Raw genomic sequence first — 20,518 nt, 5'->3', positions numbered from 1 at the left:
AAATAAATGATTTGATATTTGAACATTTTTTGCTTCTTATCACCTAAGGAATGGTTTAGGTTTTGGTAAAAACACGGTGTATAAGAAAGCATTTTTATACAAACTGAAATGGAGACGCTCATTCGTGCTCGCTAGGTCAATAAATGCGTATGTCGTGTCTAAACTGACTGACTAATTAATAAGTAGACTAGTGGCTCTACGAGCTGTAGACTTCATAAACCTATACCTCCGCCATTATGTAAAATTTAATAACTGAGTAATGCGACCTGTAGAGGAAAACAGTTGAACATGCGAAAACATGTACTCTCAAGCTGAAATGGAGACGTTACGCTCGCGCTTTGCGCTCGCTTGGATAAGATTCAGTTTTATGCCAACAAACTGTTCTGCTCCGAAAACAAATTTTTGGAAATAATCGCTCCGAATGTTAAAAAAAATTGACTTTCACTTTAACGTTTAAGCTGTGAGCCCAAAAACTATGACAAAAATCATGAATGAGCTGAACGAGGACTTTCAATTACAACTTTCTGTCATGTTTCGGAAATCAACTATAAACGCGATTTCACGATATATTTAAAACTGACAAATGGCGCCGCAAAATTTCAAATATCGAACATCTATCAATAACTAATGCTAATGTAAATTCCACATCCAGTTTCCATAGTGATACTAAACTAAAGGCTAATTATAGATTATTAACGCGGTTTGAATTTAAAACTAGAATGAAAACAAATATAACAACTTGAAAAGTAAATATTATAACTATACTTAAAATTTCAGTTTACGAGTAATAGGAACATTTATAAGTTACATAAATAACATGTTAACAAGAACTCGTGTAACTATAAAGAGAATAGTGGTATTCTTTATTTGATTTGAGGGTTCCATCAAGTGGGGTAACTAGGGACCGAGGATGATACTATGAACTACTCTAGCTAGAAAAAATTTACCCTAAGACTGTCAAATCCTAATTCAAAGATTGGAAAAAGTACACGGCTGTAGTCACGTTCATATAATTGTGAAACATTTCCTTTGTCAGTGAAACGAAGGAACAATTACGGGTTTTTAGGGTTCCGTAGCCAAATGGCAAAAAACGGAACCCTTATAGATTCGTCATGTCCGTCTGTCTGTCCGATTCTGTCACAGCCACTTTTTTCCGAAACTGTAAAAGCTATACTGTTCAAACTTGGTAAGTAGATGTATTCTATGAACCGCATTATGATGTTTACACAAAAATAGAAAAAAAAACAATAAATTTTGGGGGTTCCCCATACTTACAACTGAAACTCAAAAAATCTTTTTTCATCAAACCCATACGTGTGGGGTATCTATGGATAGGTCTTTAAAAATTATATTGAGGTTTCTAATATCATTTTTTTCTAAACTGAATAGTTTGCGCGAGAGACACTTCCCAAGTGGTAAAAAGTGTCCCCCCCCCCCCCCCCCCGTAACTTCTAAAATAACAGAATGAAAAATCTAAAAAAAATATATGATATAGGTACATTCCCATACAAACTTCCACCGAAAATTGGTTTGAACGAGATCTAGTAAGTAGTTTTTTTTAATACGTCATAAATGGTACGGAACCCTTCATGGGCGAGTCCGACTCGCACTTGGCCGCTTTTTTACTGTTTTACCAATTCCGAGTATGCAAAAACCAAAAAGTTTGATTGCAATTGCATTGCAAGAAAAGAAATGGCGAATCAATAGATTACGTAAAAGTAAAGGAAATACCTACTTTAAGGTATTCTTTAGAAAAAACTAAGTGAATGAGAAAAATTATCACAGGGTGACCGATATCTAATGATTTAAGAGATCAAAAACAAACAAGTGGGTACTATAGCCATCAGATATATCGGAGCACTCAAAATGTTCACAAATATCTGATTAAGTTTCTATTATGTTTAAATATTTTGAGCACTTTAGATGCTCTGATTAGATTTAGAATTTTTATGCTAAATTAGATTTCAAAGGCATTTTACTCGCGGTTGCTCGTTGGTAGGTACGAGTTGTTCTGCCTTGTTGGTGCTGATACGGTAATTGTAGTAAAAAACGGCAATACACGTACATTCTGATCAAAAACACTTCATACAGCAGCAGTTACCATTGCCGTATGTCCCATAATCTTTTTCTGCTTTTTTGCGCATATTTCTGTGATACGGCAATATTTTTAAGATTTTCTCTTGAAACGTGTCAATTTAAGACTAAGTACACGGCAACCCCTGAATTCGGTAGCTAGGTAATAATTTCCGAGTTCTATTAGCGACAAACATTTTGTTATGGAAAGATATCCGTCGTTTTGATAACATCTATAAATAAGTTTAACTGTTTGAAACGTAGGTGGCCGATATAACGACAGTTTTTATTTATTTTCACCTGTACATTATGTCTTTATCTAATAAAACGTTGCAACCTATTTTTCCCTATTTTTTTTTCGGAAACCTTATTGGTTTGTAGTTGAAGCGTTACAAGTATTTAGTGATTTTGTGGCTATACACATGTGCGTATACTGATCTAAGTATAGTTTGCACTTTTTAATAACTAAAGCTAAGGCCAAAAAATGGCCCCGTACGATTTACCTAATTACCTATGCAAATCTGACAGATTTTCACTAAATACCTGTTCCAGGGATCCAACTTTTACAGGTTTTCTTGTTATCAGGAAAACTAACGCCATAATAATATTTTTTTACATTTTGAGGGAATATGCAGTCAGTACCTTCTTATTATCTAAAAAACTTTATTTACAAGATACCTTTCGCATCAGACAATGCACAAGTGTGTCTGATTAAGATAAACTGTGTTACTCGCGAATAATGTCTAAGAGCCAAAGGGCGCTTAATATCAAATGATCTTTTCAGACTTATTAATTACACGATTCGATTAAGAATCAAACAATACCTACAGCCCTTAATTACATATACAATCATATAAAATTAATAATAGTCATACGATCATGTAAAATTGCATCTTACTCGCAAGACAGGTGACGAATCTTAAATATGCCATCGGCCATAATCTTTCTCGCGTGTGATATTGAGAACTCAAGCTTTTACGATGTACCTATGTTGAAAAGAAGCCTGGCTCGGGCCGCGGTGGCAAGCAAGGCAGCGTACTTGTCGCTTCTGCTACGGCTTCCGCGCTAATCGGGTTTGTTGTGGCCGTCTTCACTAGCCAGGAACGAAGCCCATCGTATGAATACCAATTATGTATTATATACATATATGATGCACGACTGAACAAGCGAGACTAATTTAGATACCTAAAATATACCTAGTTATGCCAAGACTCATATTCGATATTGAGTCTTGAGTAACAAACACACAATGTCACTGTCATGTCTGAACTTAATATTTCGGTTTGACGAGCTAAGTTCGTACGGATCGAGGATGCATTGTAACGAGTGAAAGGCACCAATCGCCGAAACAAAGAACTCTCGATGAACCGAAAAGTTCCATCCGACAGCGGGTTGCGCTCGGGCACTTTCTCTTTTTTCGCGGCTCTCTCGCATCCGCGTCCACGGCCGCGGGCCAGGAGCGGTTTGGCCACGGTCGGGCGGAGAAAGTACTGCGAGCTTCCTGGTCGCGAGAAGCGCGGGACATAAGCGACGAAAGTGCGAGCCACTGACCGTTGACGAAAACGTGCTGTCTCCAGATGTGATACTGGCTCCAACGGTCGTCGTCCTGAGCGTGCGCGTGGCCGTGCTGCAGCTGGGGCAGCGTGGGCAGCGGCGGGTGAGGCGCGGGCGGCAGCAGCTGCGGTGGCGGCGCCGGTGGCCCGAGCGGCTGAAGGGCTTGCGGGTGCTGGTACTCCATGAGAACGAGTCGAGGCGCTCCGCGACGCACTCGCTCAGTGTTCACTCATCGCGACGCGGACGCTGCGGGGACGCGCGGGGCGTGCGATCGCGGCGGTGTGCGGCGCGCGACAGGCCGACGCGCGGTCGCACGCGTGCTTCCTCCCTCCCGCGCCCTCTCACTCCCACCTCTAACACTCCCCCCTGGCCACTCTTGCCTCTCACTTGTTAGACCTCCACCCGTTTCCTCCACTTCCTCTGCACGCGGCATAGTTTTTAATTACAGTGACATAATACGATGCGCGATCACTCTCCACGCGATAACTGATTACTGGTCGCGCGCATGTTATGTGTACACACGAGTGCACGTGTCGTACGTCGCTTGTAAACAAAGCGAACTGTTCTTCAGACTCCTTCCACCTGTTTGGTGTGACAACTTAATCTGCGTAGCTAATATTTAGTACCTTAAAATATTCAGTAGTTTGTTCTTGATTCTAATTTAAATAATAGCAGGATAAAGCCGCGCGCGTTCATGTCTTTCGTATGTAAGACACCGGCGCCAAATAAACCCGGTTCTTAAGCATGCCTACTTTCATTTAAAATGTCATAATTTGAATGTGTTAATGGGTTAAAATTTTGCGTCCATGTTCGCTAGTATCATAATTCATATTAAACATAGGAAAATTAAAAATAACGATAAGCCTGCTTTGGTGCAGGTACCTTAGGTACATAGTCCTTCCTGGCCATGCTAAATCAATCCTCCATTATAAAAATAACTCGATACGTTAAATATGAATTAAATAAATACTGAGGTTATGCATTATTGGCTCATATTATACATACATACTCGAACCTATCTACAATCTGAAGCCACTCGCAGCTTAAGATGTTAGTACTTAACTATCTGGATATTCTAAATATAACTTTGTTGAATTAAGTATGTAGTTGGACGGGGATCAAGTTTAAGAATTAATATATTTATTTCTATTTTAAACACCCTGAAATTTATTAGGTGTTTATTAATACAATTTTAAAGTACCTTGATAGTATTGTATCGTTTGTAAAAGAATAAAAAATAAAGAGGGAAGGAGAGGGACTCCATTCCATGCAAACCATAAGTAATTATAAGAAAAAATAACTAGTTACATCATGTGGTAAGCATCTAAGCACAATTATTAGGCGTAGGTGTATCGTGCAGTAGGTACTAACTAGTCAGTGAGTCTAGCGGCTAGCCAGGCAGCTGCGAGGGCTGCGCGGAGCGAGCGCGCGCTGATAGCGGGGACAATGGTGTTTTCCTTCGGCCAGATGTGCGCCGCCGTCGCTGACTCACAAGATTTTCAGGAATTTCACAATAACTTGCACTTGCCAGACCTACACCTCATTGACGCTTTAGATCTATATTTGTAATTGTAATCCTTTTAATTTATGAATACTTACAGAAGTACTCAACCAATACGTTAGTTTTTGTACCACAGACCAATTTCAACTTTGAATACTTTCCAGAGCCCCTATTCGATATGTAAAACGTGATGTGTGTGCCAAAAGTCGTTGCCATATGCCTATAGGTGCAAACTAGTCATCCAAGATAGGTCGTTTATACTATATACAGGGTGATTTCTGGGTCGTGATCTAGAACCACTTTTTCTGAATCTATAAATGATTTACATTATCATACGGTAGTATTTGATTGAAAGATAATTAGTTTGATTTTTATTATTTTTCAAGTAAAATTAATCTTATACGAAGTAATCATGGTCACCCTATGACTTTTGACATACGCTGGATGGAAAGCGACAAGACTTCACATTGAGTAGGGTGACCAAACTGTATGCAAACATGTTTTTTTCTACTTGTCATCTGAAAAATAATGATAATTATTGGTAATTGGTGGTGGATAATAAATAACGAGCAACATCATTAGACTCATCTTTGAATTCTGTGTGATGTCTTGTTCTCTTGCTCCACGACCCCTAAATCACCCTGTATAAGTATATTTAATCCATATTGATAATATGCAATGGAAAAATTTGATATTCTCGAGTCGTAAGTAGTCAGCATTCTTTTTACGTTACGATTATTATTCACGATTTGTTCACTTTAATAATTAGTACCTGGGCGACCGGTTATAACTATTTATTGTAATATGGTGGTGTATAGGTGATAATCTTAACTATATTTTTTTACTAAATTAAACTTTCTAAAACAATAAAAATTAAAAAAATATATATAAACTTGAACATTAAAAAAAAAACAAAAGTTAGTCACCGGGCGAGATTCGAACCCGTAACACTCGTTCCTAGCCGTCCGCGTCTTAACCCGCTGGACCAGACGGACAGTGGCCGGTAACACGAAATTAGCGACCATATTCTGCGTCGAAAGAAACACGCATGAAAACTCGAAAACACGCATTTTCCCAAACATAAGACTAATCTAGATCGATTGTATACCCCCAAAAACCCCCATATACCAAATTTCAGCGAAATCGTTAGAGCCGTTTCCGTGATCACAGATATATATATATATACACAAGAATTGCTCGTTTAAAGGTATAAGATTAGCATAATAGGTACATATGTATAAGTATCGCCTCAGACGTGGGTATCCACATAGGTATGTACAGTCAACCAATTTGAATCCTAGGCCACTATAGAACCTTGTCGCTTTAACTACTCTATACATGACATGCATTACTCAATAAGCACAGTCGTAAAAGTCATTATGGCATGGTTCTATAGTGGCCTAGGAATCAAATTGGTTGACCGTACATAATATTATATTATAAATGGCAATCGATAAAAAGTAGAAAGGTGCACAAATAAGACTGATTGTGTTTGTTGTGTTGTTAAACATACCTATATCCAAATATATTGACGAAGTTTATTTTTACTGATATATAAAAAAACCTTAATATAGATATTTAACTAAAAACAATATTTGGGTAAATGTTCATGTTCATTCTAAGTTGATTACGCACTTAATACAGGTACAATTACAATTACACCAGTCAACACGGTTACTTGCCTTGATTCTTAGATGTAAAATTTTGATTTCTCACACGTCACTAATGAAGGAAAAAATATTTTTTTTGCATAAGGTTTGTTTCCTAGTTTCACTGCGTTGCCATCTACGGCAATGCTACTCACTAATAATTTAGCGTTTTTCCTAGCGATGTAAAAAATACAAAATCAAACTTTACGGGCAATGAATAATATTTTTAGTAATTTTCCGTCGGTAAAAAACAAAATTTATCAATTAAAATCGACTACAATAAGTTTTTTTTTTGACTTGTGTTATTAGCGTGTTTGGCTAGACCTTTGAAGAAACTCTCTGCTTTCTCTACCTACGAACTTAATTCCTTTATATTCTTGTAACATTGATTCGTAAACAATAATATGGCCAAATTAAGAAGCTTACCACTTAATTTTATATAGTACATTCGCTAGGGACGTAACTCTAGCTTCGAATGATGGTTCCTATAAGCGAGAGGAATAACTTCGACGCGTGAGGTTTAGTTTATTAATAATATTAGGATTTTCATGGATAGTATGTATGTAACAGCTAAATCATGTTTCAAACAATAACAAATTAAAGTTGGCGCACCGCGCCCGAGCCGGCCCGATAACCCGCCAGGCTATCACGCTCTAAAATGGAACCCGAACTTGAACTTTACAGTCTACACTACTGCCCGCTGTAAGTAGTGTATTTGCATGTAATTACTTAGTTTATTTTGTAACTTACGTTATGGGAACAAGGTACATAACTGAATGCCTCCACCGCATATTTAACTTACGTTAAACAGCAGAATTGTACTCGTATCTTTTTAAGATAATTAAATATGTGCTAAATAAGGATTAGATATATGCGCTATTAAAAAAAAAAACTAAAAATTATGCTCCGTTCATAGGTGAAACTCGCGTTGCGTCTGCACTTTGTTACTATGCAATGCATACATCAACAATTACAGACGGTTAGTACTGTTAATAATGTTGCTCCGGTTGCTCGACATGTGACGTGTTGGATGTGCAATTCATGGCGTTTAATCCTAAATGCTGCTACCCTGCATGCCTGAGCGACTGAATTTCTGTCCTGAAGATGAAATCTATGTACCTAAGAGATATGACGAGGCCTTACAAGTATATACGGATTGCGTCTTATTTGGTTATGTTGGATTATGATGGTTGATGTGATAGGGGAATGTGTAGCGTGGTGCGCTTGCAGGTGGTGTCGGTGCACGAGGCAGACGCGGCCAGCGGACCGTGAAGCGCTGATTGCTGCGGCCATTGTCTCGTACTGACCTTTGCCACGACTTGCAGGAGCTCAACTTCTCACAACACGTCACGCCATGCACTATCCCAATTACAACGGTAGATCATATCATTATTTAAAAATATTTTAATTTATAATGTAAAATAAATCTTATCTTATCTCTATGAAGCTCGATCCCCGACTGATAATGAACCAGACCAACAGCTACATAATACATATAATATATATATATTTAAAAAAGGAAACTTAATAAACTTAATTCGATCATAGGTACATAAATTACATGAATTAGGTTACATTATAAATAAAGATGTAAAGAGAAAGAAAATTAAAGTAATATCATTTAATTAAAAGAAAAAACAATATTTTATAATGCGAGCATATTATGACACTTTCGCCGTAAGATTCGTAAAATCACCTAATTTTTTTTAGAGTTCAAAACATAAGAGCTATACGCAACCCTCATGAGACTACGATTCCTTTTAGAGCTACATATTTATACGTGCAACCTAGAATGTACTGCAGTAATTGGCAGGTTTTTTTTTTCAAACCGTAATTACTACGAGCTTGACATTGGAATGCGATCGGAGGCGTTGCAGTCCAAAACTGCGGGCTTAACGGACCAATTCGAACAATGCTTATAAGATGTCGCCGCGATACGACACCGATCTGTCAGTGTCATAAGTGACGATTTTTGTTGAAAATAACACTTTTGACCCTGACAGATTGGTATCGTATCGCGGTGACATCTTATAAGCAATGTTCGAATTGGGCCGTAAGTTTCACTTTCATGAGCAGGCAGAGCCGAGGAGGGCGGGGAGGGAGACGGCGCCTGCGCAGCTCACAAGGCCACAAAAAATAAGCTACTTTTCCTTTCTCAAAAACACCAACACTTTCACCTGCGCCGAAACTCGTGAGATAGTCGACTAAGCCGATACTACTCGGAGAGAGAAGTAACCTTGTGCAGGCCTCAGTTTTCACTATCGACTTCCGAGCGTGGTTTATGTAACTAATGTTTACATTCAAGCAAAACATGACCTTACTACTTACTCCGAGGGTGACATAATTATTACAGAAAGTACAATACCCTCTTTATCTACATATTTGTATACAAACATCTTTTATTACATTTGAATAAAAATATGCCCTAATTACTTTTTACCGATTATTAACAGGTTCTAAATATATGAATAGGTTATAAATATCTATACCTGTATTTAATTTTGCGTATATTAATAAAAAGATTACGTATATACGACAGAGATAGTCGTGGGGCCAAGTTGTGCTGGTTTGCAATTATTGTATTCTTAAAATTCTTATACGCAGTAATAACCCTTGTATTTTGTAGAACAGTAAATATATTTTCTGACATCCACATCATGTTACACCAATGCACTGTTCGTGTCATAAGGCAACTTTAACTTATTGTATTAATATCAGCTATTGACAAGGAAACCATGGTTTTTGTAAAGTACAGGCAAACTCAAACTACATCGTTGTCACTTGGTGACAAAATGTGCTTGCCATCTCTGAATAGTCTTACGTTTTAAGATCATTGATTATAGCGCGATGACAGACGAGATGGGAAGATAATAAAGTAAACCCAGAACTAAAGTGAAAACAAAACAACGCATTCAGTAGTAGAAAGTAGAAGTGGACATACAGCAAACTTTGACATAAGGCGGCGGCGAGTGGTCTAGATGGAACTGCCGGAAAATAATGCGGAAGTTCGCTCAGTAATACCTTCATGACTCCGTAGTAGGAGTTATTGCGGGGAGGAGAGCCGTCGTGACGCGGCAGTACCAATGTCAGGGTTGGCGGCGGATTGTTATCGGACGCGTTATCGGCCCATTGTGGTGCGAGTTAAAATAACACCCATGTTTACACTGCCCAGAGTGCCCAGGCCTACACACCTGGCATATACAATCATCTGACGACATAGGCATAAGCGAAATGTAACAACTCTTTGATACTGAGTATTAAGAGTAATTGAATTTTGTTTGTCGTTAAATTGCGTTAGGCGATAGGTACGAGTTCGAAATCGAGATTTAGAAGCGTGGCGCTTGCAGCAAACAAAAACATTAACAATGAAAATGAGATACATAATTCAATTTAAATATTGAAAACGAATTAAACCGATTCACATTCAGTGATTATTTCATCAATAATTGTCGATGTGGAACAGACTATAACTAAAGCAACGTTAACTGATGACAGCAGGGCTATTATGGTCGATTTTATAAATGATATGGCTGTATAAATGATAATATAACTAACATTTTATCCAGTTTTTATTGATTTGACGTCTTTTCCACTTTTGACAGCGATAGATGTTAAATGATTTACTGCATAACATGGTCGGTGGATAATTTGTCATTTGTCTAAATTTCTGACTTAAACTTAGTTGATAAGTGGATAAGTTAAATGATATAAATGACACTTGTCTAGATTTATATCGTTTTATAGCATTTATACCGTTTTGTCTACTTTTGACAGCGATAGACGGTAAATGGCAACGTTTGTTGAATAATTAAATATATAGTCGAGTTTTGACGGCTAGACTTTGATTATTTTATCCTAGTGCTCACTGGGTCACGATAAGTGCTCTTGTGCTATATAAATGGTGCAAAATACAAATTTTTGGAGTTAAATATCAGTAAGTATCTGTGTTTTTCATTATATATACAATCAAACTCATTTATTTACATATAACATTATCAATACATTTTTCAGGGATGGCAAGATATCATTTCTTCTTGGCAGCTGCTGCTATCGAAGAAAAACAAGACAGAAAACTTCAACGCCGGGCCATAAGGGATGCATGCAACCCGTTTGATAAGCCCGACGAGGAGTTATGGCGCATATATAGGGTGCGGAAAGAATTAGCACTCTATGTGTGCTGAACTTGACGCCGACCTCAAGCCTCAACATGGCGATGGATTGCCGGCACATCTTAAAGTAAAGATATAATGTTGCACTATTCCTCAAATCATTCCCGTTACCTTTACCACCTTGATCATAATCATTATTTCATAATGATATACCTACTTACAAGTCTTTGTTTTAGGTTTTAACATCACTGCACCTATTGGCTGACGGTAGTTACTAACGGGGAACTGGACAAGACCATGGCTTGTCCATTGCTCAGTCTACCGTCAGCCGGTACTTGGATCAATTTGTAATTGTGGTGAATAGAAGGTATGTCCATTTTGGTACAGAATACCACTGACACCGGAGATAAGAAGGTAAAAAAATACGAGTATGGATGTGCAGTGAGACATATGAAGGCAAAAAGACGCAGTCAGTAACAAAATATTTATATTTATTTTCTTACGTAGATTTTTAGGGACCATGAAGTACAAATGAGGCTTGAATGTGGATTTTTGTGGTATTTGTATTTGAAGTGTTTCTACCTAAATATTTCAATGCAGAATCATACCTTATTTTTGTTATTAAATGCAACTTCTTTACCACTCTTACATATGTATTTATGTAAGTATTATTCAATGCTACGTGTAGCTAAAGTACCAAATCATGAAAGTGTTGGATTGTTTACAGACTCAAGGACACTTGGATAGTCTTCCCAGGAAATGAGAGGTGTTCAGGAGGCATATGGGGTTGCTAACATTTTAGGCACAGTAGACTGCACCCAAGTAAAAATATTTCCATAACCTTTACCGCATGGCGTACAGTTTCTAAACAGAAAAGGAATTCATTCGCTAAACGTTCAATTGGTATGTAATAACTGCAAAATCATAATTAGAAATTTTAGAATAAATCGAATGGATGGACAGAATCGATATTTTCTTGTAAACCGTAAGATCGCCAAAGTAATCCCTGACAACACCAATGGGGATTACTTTGAATCGGGATTAGTACCTACGTTTTGTTACAACTCATCTATCATTCATTCTGCTAAATCGGATACAAATAGGTGGTCAAATACTATTTTGTAATTTCTAAAATATTAAGAGATTACATATAGATATAACCGTTGTTATAATATTTTAAGTATAAATATTTGTGAAATGTTTGACGTTTTCCGCGATTAGGTACATAGATATCCAGAGTCGTTCCATGCAAGTCACCTGTTAGTTTTACGTGATGTATCTGCAAAATTGCATGGACATTGGACACTTTATGAATAAATTAAATTTAGGTTTACCTACCATGTTTAGGGATCCACTCCTCAAATTTTCTCTGCGGTGACCGAACACATACCCATGTACATGGATTTTTTTAAATGGGGGACTGGGGGCAGCTGCCTACCACATCCATTGAAAAAGTATTGTACCTACGTTGGTTGCTCTTAAAGACTAAGAATTGTTATTAGAGAAAAGTGGTTTACAAATACCTTAACTAGGATTCCTTGTGTTTCAGGCAGAAATGGACAATATGAATATTTTTTTAACTATTCACTTAATTATAAAATCTTAACGTCATAATGTGTTGAGAAAATAACTTGTGAGACTTCTAATTGTTTTTGCTGCAATTACCTTATATCTTGCGATTAGCTTAATCAAAGTAGTTTTAATGCAACAATATGATATTGTGATCAGAAATTTTAATATAAACTGACGATAAGGCACCGACTTCAAACATATTAGTTGGTAATGCATATACTTAAAAAAGTATAATATTTTATTTTATCCTTTTTGAAGTCGATTTACTTTTTTGTAAAAAGTTTTTTTGATTATTTTACTTTATAGGTATAATAGGTTTTTCTTTTTTCCAGAAATCTTCCAATAAAAGGCGAACCTGAAGCGGAAATGGAAGGGGGCGCTGCTCGAGGGATGCATTACATGCAGAGAAGCGTGCCCTATTAATAAATAAATATTTCGCCTAGTATTATTTTATTTTGTTATGTTCATTAACACTGCGTTCCTGAAAAATTCTGAGGAAACCGGACTAGCCCCAAGAGGTCATCCATTAATTAGATCACACGTTAAGGGGGAGAGAGGGGGTCAAGAAAATGTGCCATGTTGTGACTAAAGGGAGGGGAAGTCATAAACTTTGTGACGTCATAAGTCATTCATTTACGAAATATAAGGTATACATAGGATGTTGCAGTTCATAGTTAACTGAACCAAGCTAACAATAAGCACGGCATGGGTTCGAATTTAAACGGTTGTGAGTCTAACTTTAGCAAAAAAGAAATATGACTAGCGTGAATGCTCACATGAACTAGACATGATTGAAAATGAAGACCTAATAGGATCTCCGAAACATGTCGCCACAAGTGTCAAAAATAACGTGAGTTAGTTAAACCGTAGTGTTTAACTTACGGTGTGGGCTGTCATTAGATAGGTCTTTTAAAACAAATATGGGTCTTTCATGACCATTTTTAGATAAAGATAATATTTTTGTAAATAATCGCTCTGAAAGAAAAAACAAGAGTCCCTCCCTCTAACTTTCGAACCATGTTGGGTCCAAATAATATGAAAAAAAATCATACATTCAACTTGGAACACACGACTGGCTATTGGCAGGTCTCGACATTTTTTTTTTTAAGAGCTCTCAGAGGATAGCTTGTTATGCAATAACTTTAGTTTTGTACTAATTTAAATTAAATTATGAGCAGGCTCAATCAAGGGGTTCTGGAGCTATATAAGAGCCTAGAAACCCAAAAGCTATTTGTGAGGGGTCTTATTGCTATTCTAGTCAACTTGTTTGCAAGAAAGTGTGGTCGGCGGTATCAAATGAAAAAGCCCGGCTTACACGTTTTTGATATTGTTTTTAAATGTACCATTTTACATAATTAGCAAGATAAACGAATTCAAAATTACATAATATAGTCATTTGACAAGAAACGTAACCGTTTACCACAGATACGGTCTTTTTAAATCTCTATGGTGACTTGAAACTATACTCAAACACACCCAGTTTGGCAGTAGAAAAAGGCGCAAAGTTTAAATTTTATATGGGAGACCCTTTGCGCCTATATTTTTAAAAATTTACCGCCTTTTTTCTACTGACCAAGTTGCTGTACCAGAGTTTATCATTTTCCGAGTAAGTAGGTGCAACAAATGCAATCGCTATACATAATTTTTGGCAAACCGCGAGTTCTCAGTTCCGGGCGAAAAACTATTGAAGGAAAACTATAGCGAACTCTGCCGTATACTAAATCATCCACATCGCAATGGAATGCGGTGCAACGCCAGTGTGAAGACCGCCTTACGTTAATTTCACTCAATAGGCACAGTCCGTACCAAAAGTAACTCATCGTGTGAAATGTTGGAAATGATCTACACGCTTAATTTTGAACACCTTACACGCTTCACTACATTTGCCTGTCTTTCAAACCTTAAAACGTGCCTTCAAATCTAAGCGAGCAATGATTCCCCATTTGCTATGTATGAATTGTAGACACAACTTATCATTAAGCCAACTATTTATTAAAAGACGTCTTAATTAAACACAATAAGAATCTATTTTGCAAACTCTTAAATCGTGGATAACTTTTAACTATCAATGTCAAATGTGGATAAGTGGTAATATGTCATTTAACCAACTATTCATTAAAATACGATTTAAGTATACTTGTTTACAATTTATTTTTCAAAAGCACAAACCATGGATAATTTTTAACTGTTAATGTCATATGAAGATAAGTGGTAGAATGTGATTTAATCATCTATTCTTTAAAATACGCCTTAAGGCATAGAGTTTAAAATTCATTTTTCAAAACCTCAAAATATGTCGCGCTATCATTAGTCAATTATAGGTTACCCTCGCGACTTTATACCGAATTAAGTCACTTATCAGATAATCGCCAATCCAAGCATTAAATGATTAATGATATAATGACAAAACCATCATAGGCCGGCAGAACACCCAGACACAATTTACAAACAAGCCAGAGACAGACTTAACTTTCTTGCTGCCGTCTAAGAAAGTTACATTTTGTAAATAGCTGTTAGATCTAGGATTATATTTAAAATCATAGGAAAAAGACAAACCTATAGGTATTTTGGATGTAGGTAACAAGAAGTAAGGCTACTAGGTACCATTTGATTTACTTACGTAGGTACGAGATTTATATACTCGCGGCAATGGTAACAAAGCGTCGTCACTTTTCAAGGTTAAGAATGCTGTAGTAATAAATCGCAACGAACACAATTACATCGGCTCCTCCATGCGTCTGGGGCTATTTTCCCATCAATATCAACAGTGAGTGACAACTGCCTCACATACGAGGTAAGTTAGAAGGAAATTGACTGAGTACCATTTTACCCTGTATACATTAAACGGATAATATTGGGTAAAACTTGCTTATTTGTTCAGAAACATTTTATCTACTACTTACTAGTTATAAATATAACGAATAACCTGGTTTCGGAACAACCCCACGCGACGGTTTATTAATTACGACAATAATGTACTACAAGGCTTGTTTGCTAATACAATTACAATAGTTTACTTCACCTAGCTTGGGTACAGTGACAGCTGTCATCTCCATAAAATGTATACGTAACCTTAAAATGAAATAACGCAAAATATGTAATGAGATAACAGTTTGTCAATTTGTTATAAATACTGTCCAAGGAATATATTTTGGTTAAATAATGTGACTTGAGGAGTGAAAATGCCTTTACAAGGTTGCGTTAAACGTTTAACGCTATAATCGGTAGCATAAAGTAGTAAGAGTTTGTGATGAGTAAATTCGTCGATTAGCTCAGCCGGTTCCATGGTGTAATGGTTAGCGCTCTGGACTCTGAATCCAGCGATCAGAGTTCAAATCTCGGTGGAACCTGACTTGTTGTATTTTTTCTTTTTATATTTTGTGTTATTTAGGAATTTTAGAATATATATATTTAAATATATGTATTATTAAATCTATTTTATAAATCCTAATTTAAAATATTTTTTTAAGTGAAACTTCCTATGCGACTTCCAACAAGGTTAATATAAACCATACCTCTTAATATAAACCATATGTATTTTAGAGCATTATTTTCATCTCCACATTACGAAGTTTCACTTCTTCCGCGCGGAGGGACTAAACGCATAATCTTTTTTCCACACAAGTCCGTTATGAGGTAAGGTACTACATTTAACAAATTTCTATAAAAGGGAAACTCTGGAGCAACTGTCCCGAATACATAAACTACCTTCTTATACAAATTCTCTGTTACCATATCTGAAAGAGATAACATATATCTTTAAATACTCTCTTCCGATCTTCAATTAAATTTGGTATTTATTTTGCATTGTTGTTATATCCTGATTTATTAAGATTTGAATATAAAACAAAACTCGGTAATATAACTAAAAAGCAAACATCGCGTAATGTTTGTGTTAAGAGGGGAGAATAGCTTTGCGATTATTATGAAATAACGGCACTTTTTCTATGAAATTCGATTTCGGGAGAAAACGGCTTCCACTTCCTAAATTTTAACAAATCACTTTCTTTTTGATGTCGATCGCTTCAGCATAATATAATTTAGGTTTACAGGGTTCGATTATTTAGTATTGCAATTTTTAAAAAAAAAAAAGAATAACCTAGTTTTTCATTGTGTCAATGTCAATATACTCGTAATATACACACTAAAGAATCATGGAAATTGGAAAATATTTAGAAGTGGAAAAACATTTGCTCTTTTTGTATTGACGAGAACGTTCTATCCTCTTAATCGCTGGTTTTCATCATAATGAAGTATACATAATAAGTATGTTTGTTTATGTATATATGTGTATGTTTGTTTGTGTAATAAATAAATAAATATTTTAGGACATTTATTTTACCCAAGTTGGTTACAAATTACAAGGTGAGCTTAAGAAAGCTTGTTGTGGGTACTCATACAACGATATATTATAACATATAAAAACGTAAATACAAAACAACCATGGCTCAGGAACAATTATCTGTCCTCATCACACAAATAAATGTCTTACCGGGTATCGAAGCCAGGATCATCGACTTTATAGGCAGGGTCACTACCCACTAGTCAAACGACACATGTCGTCATATATACCAATACTAAAGAAGTTTGTTTTGCCAGCTTATTAGACGTCAAAAAAATAATTGTGACATTATCTATGAAAAGGGACCTTATTGTCGATGGACCTTACGCCATTATCATAGATGCTCCCATATTATAAACAACGCCGCGCTACGCAGTAAGCGTAAGCGCCATCGACAATAAGGTCCCTTTTCATAGATGATGTCACAATTTATTATAATTATAGATACGTAGATGTTTGGTGTGTGGCGTATTTTCTAGGACATGCAAAGGTTTTAAATCTTTCCCGGGACTGGGTCAGGAATGTCAGGATAAACGACTCACGCTAGGACGGCCCGAGTCCGAGTCTATCTGGAGTCTATGCGTCAGACACTTCTTTAGTATCACTTAATCACCGAGACTGGCTTTCAGATGCTTAGGCCCGGGCCCAGTTCTATCGTTTGTCATCGTTTAGTCCCAGGAATTCCTGGTAAATTGGGAAATTTAAGCACTTACTGTAAACAGTTTCATTTCAATTGAAATATTACCGTTCTATCTTGTAGGCGGATAGCAAAACGTAAAAAAAAAAACGTATTTTTAGATGTATCGATTGACGCCTAATAGATGAGATAGACGGCGGCGGCGTCCACAGTAGGTATGATAGGAGGCTTTTATTTTACCTTCACTGTACCTGTACCTCCGATTCAGCCAATTCTATATTGAATATCAAAATGTAACTCGTGTGGAACATTTTTTGAATCCTACTTGTACAATGTTAGCCAGTCGTAGAATCGGTTTTAATATAGGTGATAGATATCTGATGGCTTTTGCATCTACTTAGAATGATTAGATTTTATTTGGATAAATATAAGCACCAACTTATCGCCGCTTACAAAACCAATCTAATGTAATTGATTTGTGTGTTTTAAGTGTTATGAATTATTTAATATACTAAATAAATACAAAAAAAAGATTATTATAAAAAACGCCTAACTAATACTCGCGCAGCAAGAACATGTTGACATGCACTTTATGTCTATAATTGATTTATTAATACCTTGTTTAATTAATTTCCCAAAATTTCTAGATTTCGCGGTAATTTCTTTACCAGCCTCGATATCGGATGAAAGTGCCAATTTTTTCCGGTAATTTCCTGGAGCATGCCCTAGTATTTTCACTCCAGGACAAAATTAGACGGGTATTATTTATTTAATTGTTTTTAACGAATTATATTTTAACGAAGAATGCTAGTGCCTTAGCTGTGCTATGATATTACGTCATTCTTGATGACAATTAATGCAATCCATGCCATCCAAAATTTTGTCTACTACGCCTTACAACCGGACTCTTTAGATAAATTGTGATTAATCGGATAAAACAGGTAAAATAATCAGTAGTTGCTAGTGGGAGAGATCCCGTTGAGGTTATTATATGCAAATTATTATTTTTCCACTTGACCTATGATTTAGTACCTTTCACGAGCATTCTTTACTGTTTTGCGTATTTCGCCTCTATCTAGGGACCACGAGTCAACAAAACCAATTTAAGAATGCAGAGAGTTGATTTAATTCCTAACAAAAAGTAAGTACATTCAACATCAAAAGTATCGAATGAAACAACGCACCAAAAGTATCTGATATTCCGAATAAATTTTCTAAATGTAGGTAAATCTCTAAAATTCACATCTTAAGTATATCTTTTACATTCAAAATTGTTCTACATATAAAAGCATTCTTTTTTTGTTAAACTGTTACACAACTGTATATGTATACTTTTGAAGCGTTGCTCGATCCGCTACTTTTGATGCTGACTATACCTACCTAAATATGTTGGAATTTAGGTAGAGGTTGCTGAAAAGATGCTATATTGCCCCAATTTCATTTTGCTTGTACATTAAAACTATACGAGTAGAAGTTTTTTTTTTTCAAGTAAGTATAAATTAATTACCAGTTGTGTAATGTTAAATTGGCAATAAGCAAAGAATTTCGTATTTGACAAGCCTGATGAAGTGCAACGCTATTGCTCAGGCTATGCACGTGATTCCAGAAGTCCTCCCCGAGACGTGTAAATCATTGAAGAAGTATTATTATTATTATTATTTGGTTTAAGACAGGCAGCTGATGCTGGTACGTCTAAATCAGAGTTCACTACACGATTTCACTGCAAGTATGGTGGAAATATTCGCCGCAATAAGCTTAGCACATATGGTAGAACGGGTTGCCCGGTGTTTTAGACGAGTTTGAATATTACTCAAATTGTTAATACATATAATGTTAATATTAATTTACTGTTAATATTGATTTGTCTTTCGCCTATTAGTGATTGATCCTTTCGCATTTTCTCAATGGTTAGCTGGGAGAGATCCCTTTTAGGCATAAGTTCGCCTTTGTACATAACATTTTTTTTTTTGTTTTGTTTTGTCTGTTTTATGTTAACCTGTTTATGTGCAATAAAGTAACATACATACATATATAAAGCTGATATGACTGATGTAAACGTATATAGTAACTGTAAGATAAAGTTGTATAAAAAATCGGCAGTTAAAGAGTTGAATCTTGCAGATAGCTTCCGCCGCGAATGCAGACGTTGGTTCGATTCCAGTACTGGGCACTGGAGATCTTGGCACTTTTTCTTATGTATTTCAACTTATATTTTGAATATATACACCGTGTTTTTATTGAATTCCGTTAACTTCGGGGTATCGATTAGAACGTTAAGGGAAACTAATAGGCACAGTTAATTCACGAAAAAGAAAAGCTTTATTTTTATTTCATAAAAAGTAATTAAATGTTGCATATAGCGTTGTAGTAACAGGGGCATTAAATTTAACTTAACCAAACAATTGAAAATTGTGACATATCAATGTCATTTCGAACATCAATCTTCCGAGATAGTATTTACGTTTCGTAGCAAATGTATTATCTCATACGAAAACACTAATCAAAATGTAAACAGGCCCTAAGGCAAGTATACACGCTCGTAAGGGCCTTATAAGATAAAAATTAAATATTGATTATCTCCGAAATGGAGTTAATTAGGATACCGATGTCTTTGAGAAAGTTACTTAATTTCTTTTTAATTTAAGCTCAGGGATGCACCCTTGAAAATAACGGAAATTAAACAAAACACGGTGCATATATGTTAAAATGCTTTCCAAATTAAACTATTTAAAAAAAAAAATTATATAAAATATTTATATAATATTTTATAAATATTGTTGTTTACGTACTCACAATAATCAGTTAAATCATAATCACAACGTTTATTCTGCTGCTTATATTAATATCATACAGTAGCCGCTCCTATACAAGGTGCCCGCGAGCATTGCGTGAGATTTTAACGGTGCATTCCTGATGGTAACAGAAGCAAAAAAATGTTATATGACTTTTTGTGAAATTCGACAAAAAAATTTTTTTTTTGTTTCTTTAACACTCCTGTACATAAAACGTAATTTATTGATAAACACAACCTAAAATTAACTAAAAAGTTTTTATTTTATTTGCGGGTAGCCTCTCGAATAC

General features: G+C 35.9%; 1 protein-coding gene and 1 long non-coding RNA gene across 8 annotated transcripts in view; one reads left to right on the top strand and one right to left on the bottom strand.

Annotated features, from left to right (window-relative positions):
• LOC133518292 (hepatic leukemia factor) overlaps positions 1–20,518 on the bottom strand; it is a 177,606-nt gene that overhangs the window by 31,621 nt on the left and 125,467 nt on the right. Inside the window, exon 1 of one of the 7 annotated variants that reach the window (XM_061851993.1) lies at positions 3,625–4,039. The exons of 5 other annotated variants lie outside the window; for them this stretch is intronic. In XM_061851993.1, coding sequence (XP_061707977.1) covers positions 3,625–3,811 — 187 coding nt within the window. In that variant the 5' untranslated portion in view covers positions 3,812–4,039. Of the gene's footprint in view, positions 1–3,624; positions 4,040–20,518 lie in introns of those variants that run through there. One more of the 7 variants, XM_061851997.1, reaches the window with a different exon arrangement.
• On the top strand, positions 11,349–12,911 carry LOC133518188 (uncharacterized). The gene is made up of 2 exons (XR_009799452.1): positions 11,349–11,789; positions 12,791–12,911. It is a non-coding gene; the product is annotated as an uncharacterized LOC133518188 (long non-coding RNA).

Source organism: Cydia pomonella, chromosome 1 (assembly GCF_033807575.1).
Source record: "Cydia pomonella isolate Wapato2018A chromosome 1, ilCydPomo1, whole genome shotgun sequence".
Lineage (NCBI taxonomy): Eukaryota > Metazoa > Arthropoda > Insecta > Lepidoptera > Tortricidae > Cydia > Cydia pomonella.
Note: the sequence above shows the minus strand (reverse complement) of the source record. Positions and strands in the feature narration are given on the sequence as shown.